Consider the following 14,672-nt stretch of genomic DNA (forward strand, 5'->3'; position numbering starts at 1 on the left):
CACGGCAGTGACAGTATAAGGAACAGGAACACAAGGCAATGACAGTATAAAGGAAGGGAACACAGGCCAGTGACAGTATAAAGGACGGGAACACAGGGCAGAGACAGTATAAAGGACGGGAAGACAGGGCAGTGACAGTATAAAGGACGGGATCTCAGGGCAGTGACAGTATAATGGACGGGAGCTCAGGGCACTGACAGTATAAAGAACGGGAACACAGGGCAGTGACAGTATAAAGGACGGGATCTCAGGGCAGTGACAGTATAAAGGACGGGAGCTCAGGGCAGTGACAGTATAAAGGACGGGAACACGGGGCATTGATAGTATAATGGACGGGAACACAGAGCATGGACAGTATAAAGGACGGGAACACAGGGCAGTAACAGTATAAAGGACGGGAACACAGGGCAGTGACAGTATAAAGGACAGGAACACAGGGCAGTGACTGTATAAAGGACGGCAACACAGGGCAGTTACTGTATAAAGGATGGGAGCTCAGGGCAGTGACTGTATAAAGGATGGGAACACGGCAGTGACAGTATAAAGAACGGGAACACAAGGCAATGGCAGTATAAAGGAAGGGAACACAGGCCAGTGACAGTATAAAGGACGGGAACACAGGGTAGTGATAGTATAAAGGATGGGAGGACAGGGCAGTGACAGTATAAAGGACGGGAACACAGGGCAGTGACAGTATAAAGGATGGAAGACAGGGCAGTTACTGTTTAAAGGACAGGAACGCAGAGCAGTGACATTATAAAGGGCAGGAACACAGGGCAGTGACAGTATAAATGACAGGAACAGTTGGCAGTGACAGTATTAAGGACGGGAACCCAGAGCATGGACAGTATAAAGGACGGGAACACAGGGCAGTGACTGTTTAAGGATGCGAATACAGGGAAGTGGCAGTCTAAAGGACGGGAGCTCAGGGTAGTGACAGTACAAAGGACAGGAACACAGGGCAGTGACAGTATAAAGGACGGGAACACAGGGAAGTTACTGTATAAAGCACTGGAACACAGGGCACTGACATTATAAAGGACGGGAACACAGGTCAGTTATTGTTCAAAGAACAGCAACACAGGGCAATTACTGTATAAAGGACGGAAACACAGGGCAGTGATTGTATAAACGACGGAAACACAGGGCAGTTACTGAATAAAGGACGGCAACACAGGGCACTTACTGTATAAAGGACGGGAACACAGGGCAGTGACAGTGTAAAGGACGGGAAGACAGGGCAGTGACAGTATAAAGGACGGGAGCTCATGGAAGTGACAGTAGAAAGGACGGGAGCTCAGTGCAGTGACAGTATAAAGGACGGGACCACAGGGCAGTGACAGTATAAAGGACGGGAACACAGGACATGGACAGGATAAAGGACGGGAACACTGGGCAGTTATTGTTCAAAGGACAGCAGCACAGGGCAATTACTGTATAAAGGACGGGAACACAGGGAAGTTACTGTTTAAAGGGCTGAAACAGAGGGCAGTGACAGTATAAAGGACGGGAACACAGGGCAGTGACAGTATAACGGACAGGAACACAGGGACGTTACTGTTTAAAGGACGGGAACACAGGGGAGTTACTGTATAAAGGACGTGAACACAGGGCAGTGACAGTATAAAGGACGGGAACACAGGGCAGTGATAGTGTAAAGGACAGGAACACGGGGCAGTTACTGAATAAAGGACGGCAACACAGGGCAGTTATTGTATAAAGGACGGAAACACAGGGCCGTGACAGTATAAAGGACGGGAACACAGGGCAGTTACTGTTTAATGGACGCGAACACTGGACAGTTACTGTATAAAGGACGGGAACACAGGGCCGTGACAGTATAAAGGTCGGGAACACAGGGCAGTGACAGTATAAAGGACGGGAACACAGGGCCGTGACAGTATAAAGGATGGGAACACAGGGCAGTTACTGTTTAAAGGACAGGAACACAGGGCAGTGACAGTATAAAGGGCAGGAACACAGGGCAGTGACAGTATTAAGGACGGGAACACAGGACAGTTGTTGTTTAAAGGACGGGAACACAGGTCAGTTGCTGTATAATGGACGGGAACACAGTGCAGTGACAGCATAAAGGACGGGAACACAGGGAAGTTACTGTTTAAAGGGCAGAAACAGAGGGCAGTGACAGTATAAAGGACGGGAAAACAGGGCAGTGACCGTATTAAGGACGGGAAAACAGGGCAGTGACAGTATAAAGGGCAGGAACACAGTGACAGTATAAAGGATGGGAACACAGGGCAGTGACAGTATAAAGGACGGGAACACAGTGCAGTGACAGTATAAAGGGCGGGAACACAGGGCAGTCACAGTATAAAGGCCGTGAACACGGCAGTGACAGTATAAAGGATGGGAAAACAGGGCAGTGACAGTGTAAAGGACAGGAACACAGGGCAGTGACAGTATAAAGGATGGGAAAACAGGGCAGTGACTGTATAAAGGACAGGAAACCAGGGCAGTGACAGTATAAAGAATGGTAAAACAGGGCAGTGACATTATAAAGGACAGGAACACAGAGCGGTGACAGTATAAAGGGCAGGAATACAGCATTGACAGTATAAAGGACAGGAACACAGGGCAGTGACAGTATAAAGAGAAGGAACACAGGGCAGTGACAGTATAAAGGATGGGAAAACAGGGCAGTGACAGTATAAAGGACAGGAACACAGGGGAATGACAGTATAAAGGACAGGAACACAGGGCAGTGACAGTATAAAGGGAAGGAACACAGGGCAGTGACAGTATAACGGACAGGAACACAGTTACAGTATAGAGGACGGGAACACGGCAGTGACAGTATAAAGAACGGGAGCTCAGGGCAGTGACAGTATAAAGTACGGGAGCTCAGGGCAGTGACAGTATAGAGGAGGGGAACACAGGGCAGTTACTGTATAAAGGACGGGAGCTCAGGGCAGTGACAGTATAAAGGACGGGAACACAGTGCAGTGACAGTATAAAGGTCGGGAACACAAGGCAATTATTGTTTACAGGAGAGGAACACAGGGCAGTGACAGTATAAATGACGGGAACACAGGGCAGTGACAGTATAAAGGGCAGGAACACCGGGCAGTGACAGTATAAATGACGGGAACACAGGGCAGTGACAGTATAAAGGACGGAAACCCAGAGCATGGACAGTATAAATAACGGGAACACAGGTCAGTGACAGTATAAAGGACGGGAACGCGGGGAAGTTACTGTATAATGGACGGGAACACAGGGCATTGACATTATAAAGGTCGGGAACACAGGTCAGTTACTGTTTAAAGGACGGGAACACAGGGCAGTTACTGAATAAAGGACAGCAACACAGGGCAGTTACTGAATAAAGGACGGCAACACAGGGCAGTTACTGTATAAAGGACGGGAACACAGGGCAGTGACAGTATAAAGGACGGGAAGACAGGGCAGTGACCGTATAAAGGACGGGAGCTCAGGGCACTGACAGTATAAAGGACGGGTGCTCAGGGCAGTGACAGTATAAAGGACGGGAACACAGGGTAGTTGCAGTATATAGGACGGGAACACAGAGCATGGACAGTATAAAGGACGGGAACACAGGGCAGTAACAGTATAAAGGAGGGGAACACAGGGCAGTGACAGTATAAAGGACAGGAACACAAGGCAGTTACTGTATAAAGGACGGCAACACAGGGCAGTGACAGTATAATAGACGGGAACTCAGGGCAGTGACTGTATAAAGGACGGGAACACGGCAGTGACAGTATAAGGAACAGGAACACAAGGCAATGACAGTATAAAGGAAGGGAACACAGGCCAGTGACAGTATAAAGGACGGGAACACAGGGCAGAGACAGTATAAAGGACGGGAAGACAGGGCAGTGACAGTATAAAGGACGGGATCTCAGGGCAGTGACAGTATAATGGACGGGAGCTCAGGGCACTGACAGTATAAAGAACGGGAACACAGGGCAGTGACAGTATAAAGGACGGGATCTCAGGGCAGTGACAGTATAAAGGACGGGAGCTCAGGGCAGTGACAGTATAAAGGACGGGAACACGGGGCATTGATAGTATAATGGACGGGAACACAGAGCATGGACAGTATAAAGGACGGGAACACAGGGCAGTAACAGTATAAAGGACGGGAACACAGGGCAGTGACAGTATAAAGGACAGGAACACAGGGCAGTGACTGTATAAAGGACGGCAACACAGGGCAGTTACTGTATAAAGGATGGGAGCTCAGGGCAGTGACTGTATAAAGGATGGGAACACGGCAGTGACAGTATAAAGAACGGGAACACAAGGCAATGGCAGTATAAAGGAAGGGAACACAGGCCAGTGACAGTATAAAGGACGGGAACACAGGGTAGTGATAGTATAAAGGATGGGAGGACAGGGCAGTGACAGTATAAAGGACGGGAACACAGGGCAGTGACAGTATAAAGGATGGAAGACAGGGCAGTTACTGTTTAAAGGACAGGAACGCAGAGCAGTGACATTATAAAGGGCAGGAACACAGGGCAGTGACAGTATAAATGACAGGAACAGTTGGCAGTGACAGTATTAAGGACGGGAACCCAGAGCATGGACAGTATAAAGGACGGGAACACAGGGCAGTGACTGTTTAAGGATGCGAATACAGGGAAGTGGCAGTCTAAAGGACGGGAGCTCAGGGTAGTGACAGTACAAAGGACAGGAACACAGGGCAGTGACAGTATAAAGGACGGGAACACAGGGAAGTTACTGTATAAAGCACTGGAACACAGGGCACTGACATTATAAAGGACGGGAACACAGGTCAGTTATTGTTCAAAGAACAGCAACACAGGGCAATTACTGTATAAAGGACGGAAACACAGGGCAGTGACTGTATAAACGACGGAAACACAGGGCAGTTACTGAATAAAGGACGGCAACACAGGGCACTTACTGTATAAAGGACGGGAACACAGGGCAGTGACAGTGTAAAGGACGGGAAGACAGGGCAGTGACAGTATAAAGGACGGGAGCTCATGGAAGTGACAGTAGAAAGGACGGGAGCTCAGTGCAGTGACAGTATAAAGGACGGGACCACAGGGCAGTGACAGTATAAAGGACGGGAACACAGGACATGGACAGGATAAAGGACGGGAACACTGGGCAGTTATTGTTCAAAGGACAGCAGCACAGGGCAATTACTGTATAAAGGACGGGAACACAGGGAAGTTACTGTTTAAAGGGCTGAAACAGAGGGCAGTGACAGTATAAAGGACGGGAACACAGGGCAGTGACAGTATAACGGACAGGAACACAGGGACGTTACTGTTTAAAGGACGGGAACACAGGGGAGTTACTGTATAAAGGACGTGAACACAGGGCAGTGACAGTATAAAGGACGGGAACACAGGGCAGTGATAGTGTAAAGGACAGGAACACGGGGCAGTTACTGAATAAAGGACGGCAACACAGGGCAGTTATTGTATAAAGGACGGAAACACAGGGCCGTGACAGTATAAAGGACGGGAACACAGGGCAGTTACTGTTTAATGGACGCGAACACTGGACAGTTACTGTATAAAGGACGGGAACACAGGGCCGTGACAGTATAAAGGTCGGGAACACAGGGCAGTGACAGTATAAAGGACGGGAACACAGGGCCGTGACAGTATAAAGGATGGGAACACAGGGCAGTTACTGTTTAAAGGACAGGAACACAGGGCAGTGACAGTATAAAGGGCAGGAACACAGGGCAGTGACAGTATAAAGGATGGGAACACAGGGCAGTGACAGTATAAAGGACGGGAGCTCAGGGCAGTGACAGTATAAAGGACGGGAACACAGGGCAGTGACAGTATAAAGGACGGGAACACAGGGCAGTGACAATATAAAGGACGGGAGCTCGGGGCAATGACGGTATAAAGGACGGGAGCTCAGGGCAGTGACAGTATAAAGGATGGGAACACAGGGTTGTGACAGTATAAAGGACGGGAACACAGGGCAGTGACAGTACAAAGGTCGGGAACATAGGGCACTGACAGTATGAAGGACGGGGACACAGGGCAGTGACAGTATAAAGGTCGGGAACACTGGGCAGTTATTGTTTAAATGATAGGAACAAAGGGCAGTGACAGTATAAAAGACGGGAACACAGGGTAGTGACAGTATAAAGGGCAGGAACACAGGGCAGTGACAGTATAAAGGACGGTAACACAGGGTAGTTACTCTGTAAAGGACAGGGACACAGGGCAGTTACTGTATAAAGGACAGGAACACAGGGCAGTTACTGTAAAAAGGAGAGAATCACAGGGCAGTGACAGCATAATGGACGGGAACACAGGGCAGTGACAGTATAAAAGACAGGAACATAGCGCATTTACTGTATAAAGGATGGGAACACAGGGCAGTTACTGTAAAAAGGAGAGAATCACAGGGCAGTGACAGCATAAAGGACGGGAACACGGGGCGATGACAGTATAAATGTCGCAAACAGAGGGCCGTGACAGTATAAATGATGGGAACACAGGACAGTGACTGTATAAAGGGCAGGAACACAGAGCAGTGACAGTATAAAGGACGGGAACACTGGGCAGTTACTGTTTAAAGGACAGGAACACAGAGCAGTGACAGTATAAAGTACGGGAACACAGGGCAGTGACATTATAAAGGACAGGAACACAGGGCAGTTACTGTGTAAAGGACGGGAACACAGGGTAGTTACTCTGTAAAGGACAGGGACACAGGGCAGTTACTGTATAAAGGACAGGAACACAGGGCAGTTACTGTTTAAAGGACGTCAGCACGGCAGTGACAGTATAAAGGATGGGAAAGCAGGGCAGTGGTGTAAAGGACGGGAAAACAGGGCAGTGACAGTATAAAGGACGGGAACACAGAGCAGTTACTGTATAAATGATGGGAACACAGGGTAGTTACTGTATAAAGGACGGGATCACAGGGCAGTGACTGTATAAAGGACGGGATCACAGGGCAGTGACTGTATAAAGGACGGGAAGACAGGGCAGTGACAGAATAAAGGACGGGAGCTCAGGGCAGTGACAGTATAAAGGATGGGAACACAGAGCATGGACAGTATAAAGGACGGGCACACAGGGCAGTGACAGTATAAAGTTCGGGAACACAGGGCAGTGACATTATAAGGATAGGAACACAGGGCAGTTACTGTATAAAGGACGGGAGCACAGGGCAGTGACAGTATAAAGGATGGGAACCCAGGCCAGTGACAGTATAAACGACGGGAACACAGGGCAGTGACAGTATAAAGGACGGAACACAGGGCAGTGACAGTATAAAAGACAGGAACACAGGGCATTTACTGTATAAAGGACCGGAACACAGGGCAGTTACTGTATAAAGGACGGGAACACAGGGCAGTTACTGTATAAATGACCGGATCACAGGGCAGTGACAGTATTAAGGATGGGAACACAGGGCAGACACTGTATAACGGACAGGAACACAGGGCAGTGAAAGTATAAGGGACAGGAAAACAAGGCAGTGACAGTATAAAGGATGGGAACACAGGGCAGTTACTGTATAAAGGACAGGAACACAGGGCAGTGACAGTATAACGGTCAGGAACACTGGGCAGTTACTGTGTAAAGACAGGAACAGAAGCTGTGGATGTTTAAAGAGCGAGCGGCAGTATTTGACAACAAAAAATCAAAGTTTGACATCACAGGCAAGAAGGTTAATGGTTTTTTTCTCTCTAGGCTGGGGCATTCTTTCAAAATAGGAGCTGTGAAATTAAAAATTTCAATCGGAGTTAATTTAAAGTAAATGAATTAATAACAATATACGCACAGATCATATCTGGAGTTTATAAATTAAAATTAATAGTTTGCATGGGGTTCTAACTAGGGGATATAGCCTAAAAATTAGAGCCAGGCCTTTCAGGAGTGAAGTTAGGAAAGTCACAAAGCGTGGCAGAAGTTTGGAACTCTCTTCTGCCAGCAGCAATTGATGCTAGGTCAGTTGTTAATTTTAAGTCTGGGATTGACCGATTTTTGTTAACCAAAGATATTAAGGGATATGAGGCAATGACAGGAAAATGGAGTTGGTTCACAGAGGAGTCATCATCTCATTGAATGGCAACATAGACTCAAGGGGCTAAATAGCCTCCTCCTGTTTCTATGTAAGTGAGGGTCAGTGAAAGCTGGCTGAAGTCAAACTTGGGGGATCTTTAAACCCCTAGCTGTACCCAACCTGGTGCCAACTAGGCATAGGGTTAGTCAAAATAAAATAGGAGATTTACACTTTCACCTCATGTCCCCAGGCTGGCGACTGCAATTTTAAGTTGCAGTCAACAAGAACACCTATCAAAAGACCTTGTTTAAATATGAAGATTGGGTTCCACTGATGTCATCAGGACCTGACTGCACTTTAAGCCTGGGCCTTCACGGGGAAGCCTTGATCAATATCCCAGAGGAGTCCCAGAAAGCAGGTTATTCAAAATATTTGAATGTTTCCTCGTTGATGAGGATGAACAGGAGTGCTCACCCAGGCCCTCTAAGAAAACCATGAGCTTCAACTGCCCTGAACTTCCCACTCCCTCCAGACATTGGAATGTCATTACAAGACACTTCGAGCGGGATTTTCCAGCCCTGCCGTGACATAATCCTCCCTGAAGGACATGGTGAGCCAGCTAAAAGTCCATTGATGGGGCCGGAAAATTCTGACCTTAATTTGGTGCTGATGTTTGTATGACCAGGTCCCTTTTAGCTGCTTTATACCTCCTGAAATCCCGCTGCTGCTCCAGCCAGCCATGTGGTGCTTCCCAAAGAGTTTGGAAGGTAGACTGCCTCCAGTCCTGGAGATGAGGACTGGACATTACAATCTCCTGACCCTCGCGCTGCCAAGCGTTTGAGGGCTTCCAGTCTTCCTTGGCCTCCTGCTCACACCATTCTCACTCATCCTAAAATTGACCCCACTGTCAAAATTTTAATGCCATGTAAGTAGTGGAACTTTTCTGAGTGAGAGATTTGATATAGTATATGCCCTGCAGGCTGTTTTTTGCCCAGAATATTAGACAATATCTTCCGAAAGGAGTAGATATTTTAAACATTTTCTGCCAATCTTTCTGTGAAATGTTGTTTGGCACTGCCCCATTCCCCACTGAGTATTGTTTCTCTTTAATGTATTCCAGCAAATGATGGAAAAAAACTAGTGAGGGAGTGAGTTGTGGTCGGGGGCTGGGGTGCAGTCACCACAACTCCATGGGCTAATATTATGCTGGGTTGGGGCCCCTACGCCCTAGTCTAAAAGTCGAGGCGTGCCCTTCCCCAGTTTGGCAGTCTTGCCCTGCAGTCAGCTAATGGCCGTCTGGCTGTTGGCTTTAGGTGAGAGTTCCGTCCCCATCAGTGACGAAGTCCAGCCTCTGACTAGCAGCTCTCTGGTCCCACCAGCGCCTTTGAGAGCAGTGGCCACTGCTGGGACTGCAGCGACTTCCAGAGGGAAGTGAGCTGCATTAGAACCAGATTTCAAGGTAAGTTTAGGTTCTTGCGAGGCTAGGATGTCAGGTCCCAGCTGGGGAGGCAGGAGCGGACAGGGCAGGGGGCTCGATACCTTGGAGGGGCATCAAATTGGCACCGGGGTCCCTAAAAGGAGATAAACCCCCCCCCCCCCCCCCCCCCCCCACCACCCCCCACTTTGCCAGGCCCGGCGCAGGCTTCACTGGGCAGGCCTCCCCACTCAGAGGCGGCTGGAGGAAGCCCTGAAATGGTCATGAATTGTCCACTTAAGGGGTCAATTAGCCTACAGGTGGGCAGACCTCCTGACACCCTTCCTGCCCCTCTTCCCCACAGCTGGTAAAATTGCAGTGTGGCAGGGATTGTGGGGAGGTGGGTGGCAAGTGCGGGGTGGCCAGGCAGGTGCCAAGAGCGGCACCCTTGCCCCCCCCTCCAGCCCGTCACGCCAACACGGTCGCCAGGATCAATAAAATTCAACTCCATCATTCCATCCACTTAGCTCCAAAGGAGAAATCTAGGGGCTTACTGCAAAGAGCCTGTGGCATCTGGTGTCACTGGGAAGGACAGTAAGTTAGTGCATTATGCTCCTTCTCAACTACCTGACATGCTAATATCTGGCTTGAAGTAAAGGCTGCAAATGGTCCGATCATGGACCTCGTGCATTCTACACCACCACTGCACGCCCCCCCATCCCCCACTCCCTCCCTTGACAGCCCCGCTCCCCCATCCTTCCCTCAATTCAACCTTCTCCTTCTGTTTTTCTGCTTTCAGATTCCCTAGAACTCCTGACTGGCCAGACACAGTACACACACAGGGATGAGAGAGAGAGAGCACCCCACATCAGTGATGATGAAGTACCATCATTTGACCTGACACTCACAGCCACCAAATCAGATACTGACATTGCATGTGCCTTAGAGATTAATATAGAGTCAGGATCTGCATGTGGTGAGTCTCTGGGCATGAGAAGGCTGCAGCCAGGAAAGTGGGAAAGAATAATTTGTGTGCCAGCTCAACCAAGGGCAAGATCGCAAACATGTTCTGCTGCAGAAGATTCAGATGAAAACTGTGATGGTGCTGCTCACAGTAGAAGGCTGATGAGCTTGCACATTGAGATGCTTGGGGCATTGGCAGGCCTGCCACAGAGCTGCCTGTCACTGTCAAGGGGCATGGAGGAGTCCAGTTCTAATGTGACACAGCACATCACATATAGCTTGGAGTTCATTCTTTCCACCATGGAAGTGGTGGCCAACTCCATGAGTGCACTAGCAGACACAACCATGATGGAGCGTCTGGTGGCTGTTGTCTCAGTTTCCCCCGCAGCACAAAGCTCAGGTAAAGATCATGGGATCCATGCTTTTTTTCCCCGCAAGCTCAGCTTCATGCCATGCAGGCTCAGGTTGCTACCATCATATCTGTGAATTTCAGTGCTGAGGGGTTTTCAGCATCTCACAGCTGTCCAACAATATGTCCTCCAACAGATTACTAGGATTCCTTAGGTGGACTGCCTCGAGCAGCGCTACTGAACTGAATTTCACACATCATGTTTCCACTTGTGGGCGAGACTCCTTGTAAACCTTAGCAACTTGAAATGACTATAGGAAGCACCAAACACTTATGGAAGTGCAGCAATAATCAGAAGAGATCAACCAACACTGAACCTGAAAGTAGTTGATGATCCCTTTAAATAGGGCTGGTGGGGTATCTTTCCTGCTGCTGCACACAGCTGTCCGTGGTTAAGATAAATTGTGAGCTGGAGCATTGAACTCAAAAATGGCATTGCTGTCGTCAAATCAGTGTTACACACTGATTGACATCATAATCTTTCTGCTGTGCATACTTCCGCTGAACGTCCACTACACATGCGCTAATGGCTGCACCAATATGGTGAATGATGCAATTCACCTCACAAGCATGCGCACATGCTGCTGATACCATCTGGAGTTCTAAAGACACTTGTAGCGCCTGAGAAATGGATGCTAATGAGTCCAATTTGCTGCTCCGTAGCTCTGATGCCTATCCATGTGGAGCTTGAATGGTAGGAGGTAGAGAATGAGAAAGATAACACCTTTCCTTTATTATGTAGGACTTAATGTAAACTGAATAAATAATTCTAACACATTTCTTTGTAGATCAGACTCCCACCCCTACTCGATTTCTGAAGAACTGTGAAGAAGTTGGACTCTTTAATGAACTTGCGTGTTCCTTAGAACAGGAGTTTAGGAAAGCACAGGAAGAAGAAGACAATAAAAGGGTATGTGAGTATACCTCATTGGTGTGCATTTTCCTTCTCCAGAACCTCCTACTGTTTCAGAAGGAATGGTTTGGAGTGCCCAATTAATACTGTACTCCAACTTCATTACATGCATTTAACAACAGCTTGTTTATAGAATTATTTGTTTCAAGAGAAAGTTGGTGCATTGATTAATTTTTCCATATACTCTTTGGTGCTCTGCTAGCAAAATTTCCAAACTGAGAGAGCATCAGATAAATAAATATTTACGAGTCTCAATAATAGACCAAACTTTAAGGTCTAACCCTGTGTTCTTCTAGCTGTGGCTCAATTTACTTCAAGCAGATAGATTGTAGGTTTCTCTCTCTCTGATTGAACTTGAAGATCTGAATTTATATAGGGCAAAATTTTCCCCTCGTTGGCCCGCCCAGCGTGACGTCTGCAAGGAAGGTCTATGCGCTCCCTGTGCAGGCAGGGAGGGGGAATCCCTGAGCCGAGAATGCGCTCTTCAAGCATGCGCGTGAAAGAGCGCACTCATCTCCCTGAGGCTAGGTGCTGCGTCAGGGAGATCGGCTCCACGATAAAAAATCTTAAAAACAGAAAAAAAATTTCCCTGACATGTCCCCTCATGTGACACTCTCACATGAGTTGGGACATGTCCATCACTTTTAAACACACAATTAAATTTTTAAAAACCTACATGAAACCTCATCCTGCCCGTGGATGAGGTTTCATGCTTTTTCCAATGCTTGCCAGGGCTCCCGGCCTGTCCACCAACCTTAAGGTTGGACGGGCAGGTCCACTAATCAAGTTAACTACTTTGTCAATGCCTCAAGTGGCCATTGACAGGCCGGCGGGCGCACAGCTGATTTGGCTGCACCCCCGCCGACCTGAAAATTGAAATGAGGCGAGGTGATATCAGGAGTTCCGCCCAACATCATCCCGCATCATTTTACGTGTCGGTGAGTAGGCCCCACCCCCCGCTTGCCGACCGGGAGATCCTGGCCATAGATATTTGCACCGATTTGCTTAGAATATACAGCACAGAAACCCAGGCCGTTCAGTTGAATCTGTATTGGTGTTTGTACTTTACATGAATAGCCTCCAATTTCACCTATCTCATCTCAGCATTTCAATGCATCTTTTATTCTCTTTTCTCTCATGTAATTGTCTAGTTTATTTTTGAAAGCGTCTAAACTATTTGCATCGATCACTTCCTGTGGCAGCAAGTTCCACATTCTAACCACTCTCTGACTCAAGAAATTCCTCCTTATTTCATGTCAGGAAGATACAATAATTTCAATAATGTTACTGGAATTTATCGTAAAATAGAGTGATAGTGGGATGTGTCTATGGGCAGAATTTTGCCGTCAGTGAGCAGGGGGCGGGGCCCGCTCGCCGATGCATTAAATGACACGGGATGACGTCGGGGGGAACCGCCAACTTCATCCTGTCCCATTTAAATTTTCAGGAAGGCGGGGGGCACAGCAAAATCAGCTGTGCGCCCGCCGACCTGTCAATGGCCAATTGAGGCCATTGACAGGATCATTAAAACAGTTAAAGGACCTGCCCATCCAACCTTAAGGCCAGGAGCCCCGACGGGGAATAGAGAAAACATGAAACATCATCCACAGGCGGGATGAGGTTTCATGCAGGGTGTTAAAAATTTTAATAAAGTTAATCTGTAAATTATGAATATGTCCCATCTCATGTGAGATGATGGGGACATGTTAGGGAATTTTTTTTTTTCTATTTTTAATATTGTTCAAAGTGTAAGCGATCTCCCCGAGGCAGCACTTAGCCTCAGGGAGATGTGCACTCTTTCGTGCTCATGCGCAAAAGAGCGCACTCTCGCTTTTAGGGAATTCCCCCCGCCCGCACAGGAAGTGCATAGCGCTTCCCACCGGACGTCACGCTGGGCGGGCCTTAATTGGCCCGCCCACGTAAAATGGTGATGCGGCCCGCTTCGCTGGTGGGGATTGGCTCCCCACCCGCCAGAGATTGGGATGGGCCCACCCGCCCAACAGGCAGAAAATTCTGCCCTATGTGTCTGTGTTTTGTGGGTGAGACTTAAATGAACTAGAGGCAGCTAGTCTGGGTGCTTTGAAGTAAGAAGAGAAGTTAGGTTTGAAATATTAATTAGTTAAACATGGGGAAGTTTAGAAACATAGGTGTCAAAGGAACATCTGCATTTTTAAATAAACAAGACTAGATTGTTTTCAAATCAGGGCTGAAATGTGTCACCTAGCCAGGTGAAGCTGAGAAACAGTGGGCAGAATTTTGCCCTTGATTTGTGGGCGGGCCCGACCGGCTCGGTGGTGGGCGGGTAACCGAGCGCTGCCGCCAAAATGGGCCCCGCCGCCATTTTAAGTGGGCAGGCCAATTAAGCGCTATGCGTGTGCAAAAGAGCACATATCTCCTTGAAGCAAAGTGCTGCCTCAGGGAGATCGCTGAAACTATGTGAAACTCTGAAAATAGAAAAATTTTAAAATCATTAACATGTCCCCTCTCATGTGAAAACGTCACATGAGATGGGACATGTTAGTGAAGAACACAAACACTTTATTAAAAGTTTTTAAACCCGGTATCAAACCTCATCCCGCCCTGGATGAGGTTTGTAAAAAAATCACTTACCCGCCTGCCCGTTGAGCCCGTGCACCGAGCCGAAGTTTGCACGGGCCCCTCAAAATCCTGGTCGATTGGAGAGTTAATGGCCTTAACAAGGCCTTTAATTAATGGTGGGCGTGCATCCTGCTGCATAGTGCGCCCGCCAACCGAAATATCGTGATGCTGTGCGCTGACATCGGGACGCTCGTGTGACATTTTAAGCGCTGGCGTGCGGACTCCGCCACCCGCATGCCAGCCAGAAGATTCTGCCCAGTGTGTTTATTTTTCCCAAAGATTACTGGTAAAACTTAGTGCTATGAGAGGTTTTTATTATCAGGAAGATAAAGTCCAAAGACATAGTGAAACAATGGGTATTTGCATTCAAA

The 14,672-nt window shown here is 48.0% G+C and overlaps 1 protein-coding gene across 1 annotated transcript in view; it reads left to right on the forward strand.

The window, feature by feature from the left end:
• creb5b (cAMP responsive element binding protein 5b) overlaps nucleotides 1-14,672 on the forward strand; it is a 471,745-nt gene that overhangs the window by 106,762 nt on the left and 350,311 nt on the right. The window contains exon 4 of the mRNA XM_078539021.1: nucleotides 11,579-11,700. Within this exon, the coding sequence (XP_078395147.1) occupies nucleotides 11,579-11,700 (122 nt within the window). The remainder of the gene's footprint in view (nucleotides 1-11,578; nucleotides 11,701-14,672) is intronic.

Source organism: Cetorhinus maximus, chromosome 3 (assembly GCF_964194155.1).
Source record: "Cetorhinus maximus chromosome 3, sCetMax3.hap1.1, whole genome shotgun sequence".
Taxonomy (NCBI): domain Eukaryota; kingdom Metazoa; phylum Chordata; class Chondrichthyes; order Lamniformes; family Cetorhinidae; genus Cetorhinus; species Cetorhinus maximus.